Raw genomic sequence first — 750 nt, forward strand, 5'->3', positions numbered from 1 at the left:
AACGGATGTGAAAAGGATAAAAAGGAAAAGTCTGCTGTAAACGGTATAATATAGCATAAAACTGATGATAGTGTTCAACAGGCTCCAACAATATATGTTGTAAGACAATTTACTATTCATCTTAGATATCACACAGTTCAATTATGAGCCAGAAAAATCCTGGAACATACTGCAGCTTACTATCTGAGATAAGCCCCGAGTCAAAAAAAAAAAGTTACGTGCACAATTCTGATATTAAATCCCCGCTGAGCAGCCTTGATGCGCCTCTGAATTACAAGACAGAGTCAAAAAAAAAAAGATGAAGACAAAGTGGAGAGGAAGAGGAAACACAAAGAAAGACTTCCTTTACCTTCTGTGTCTTGGCCGAGACAGGTTGATAGCAGCAGCAGATAAAGGACTCCTGTTCCCATTACACTCGGCCGTTTGACCCGGCCCCATGACAGCGGCCCCATTAAGCGCATTCTAACCATCTTCACCACCATGCTTCACCGAGCATCCAGCTGTGCAGGCAGAGAGGGAGACAGGAACACATGAACGCAGGTTAGTCACAATCATTAACCTCATATTCAGCGGTGCGGCGCGCAACAGCGAAAGCAGCAGGACAAAAACATCTGGTGGCCCCGGCTGGACCTGTTCGCAAATAGAAAAAATAAATAAATAAGTTGAAGTGCAGTAATTGCAGGTAGTGCCTCTTTGAGCGGCGTCACCTGTGCAGAGGCTTTCAGTGAACGCCGCTGTGAGAAGCACACG

The 750-nt window shown here is 44.9% G+C and overlaps 1 protein-coding gene across 1 annotated transcript in view; it reads right to left on the reverse strand.

Annotated features, from left to right (window-relative positions):
* The window catches only part of LOC103365004 (protocadherin-15-like), a 182,062-nt gene extending 181,592 nt beyond the window's left edge, over positions 1–470 (reverse strand). The window contains exon 1 of the mRNA XM_008292325.1: positions 350–470. Within this exon, the coding sequence (XP_008290547.1) occupies positions 350–470 (121 nt within the window). The remainder of the gene's footprint in view (positions 1–349) is intronic.
* Between the last annotated feature and the right edge of the window lie 280 nt (positions 471–750).

Source organism: Stegastes partitus, unplaced genomic scaffold (assembly GCF_000690725.1).
Source record: "Stegastes partitus isolate 25-593 unplaced genomic scaffold, Stegastes_partitus-1.0.2 Scaffold802, whole genome shotgun sequence".
Classification (NCBI taxonomy): Eukaryota; Metazoa; Chordata; class Actinopteri; family Pomacentridae; genus Stegastes; species Stegastes partitus.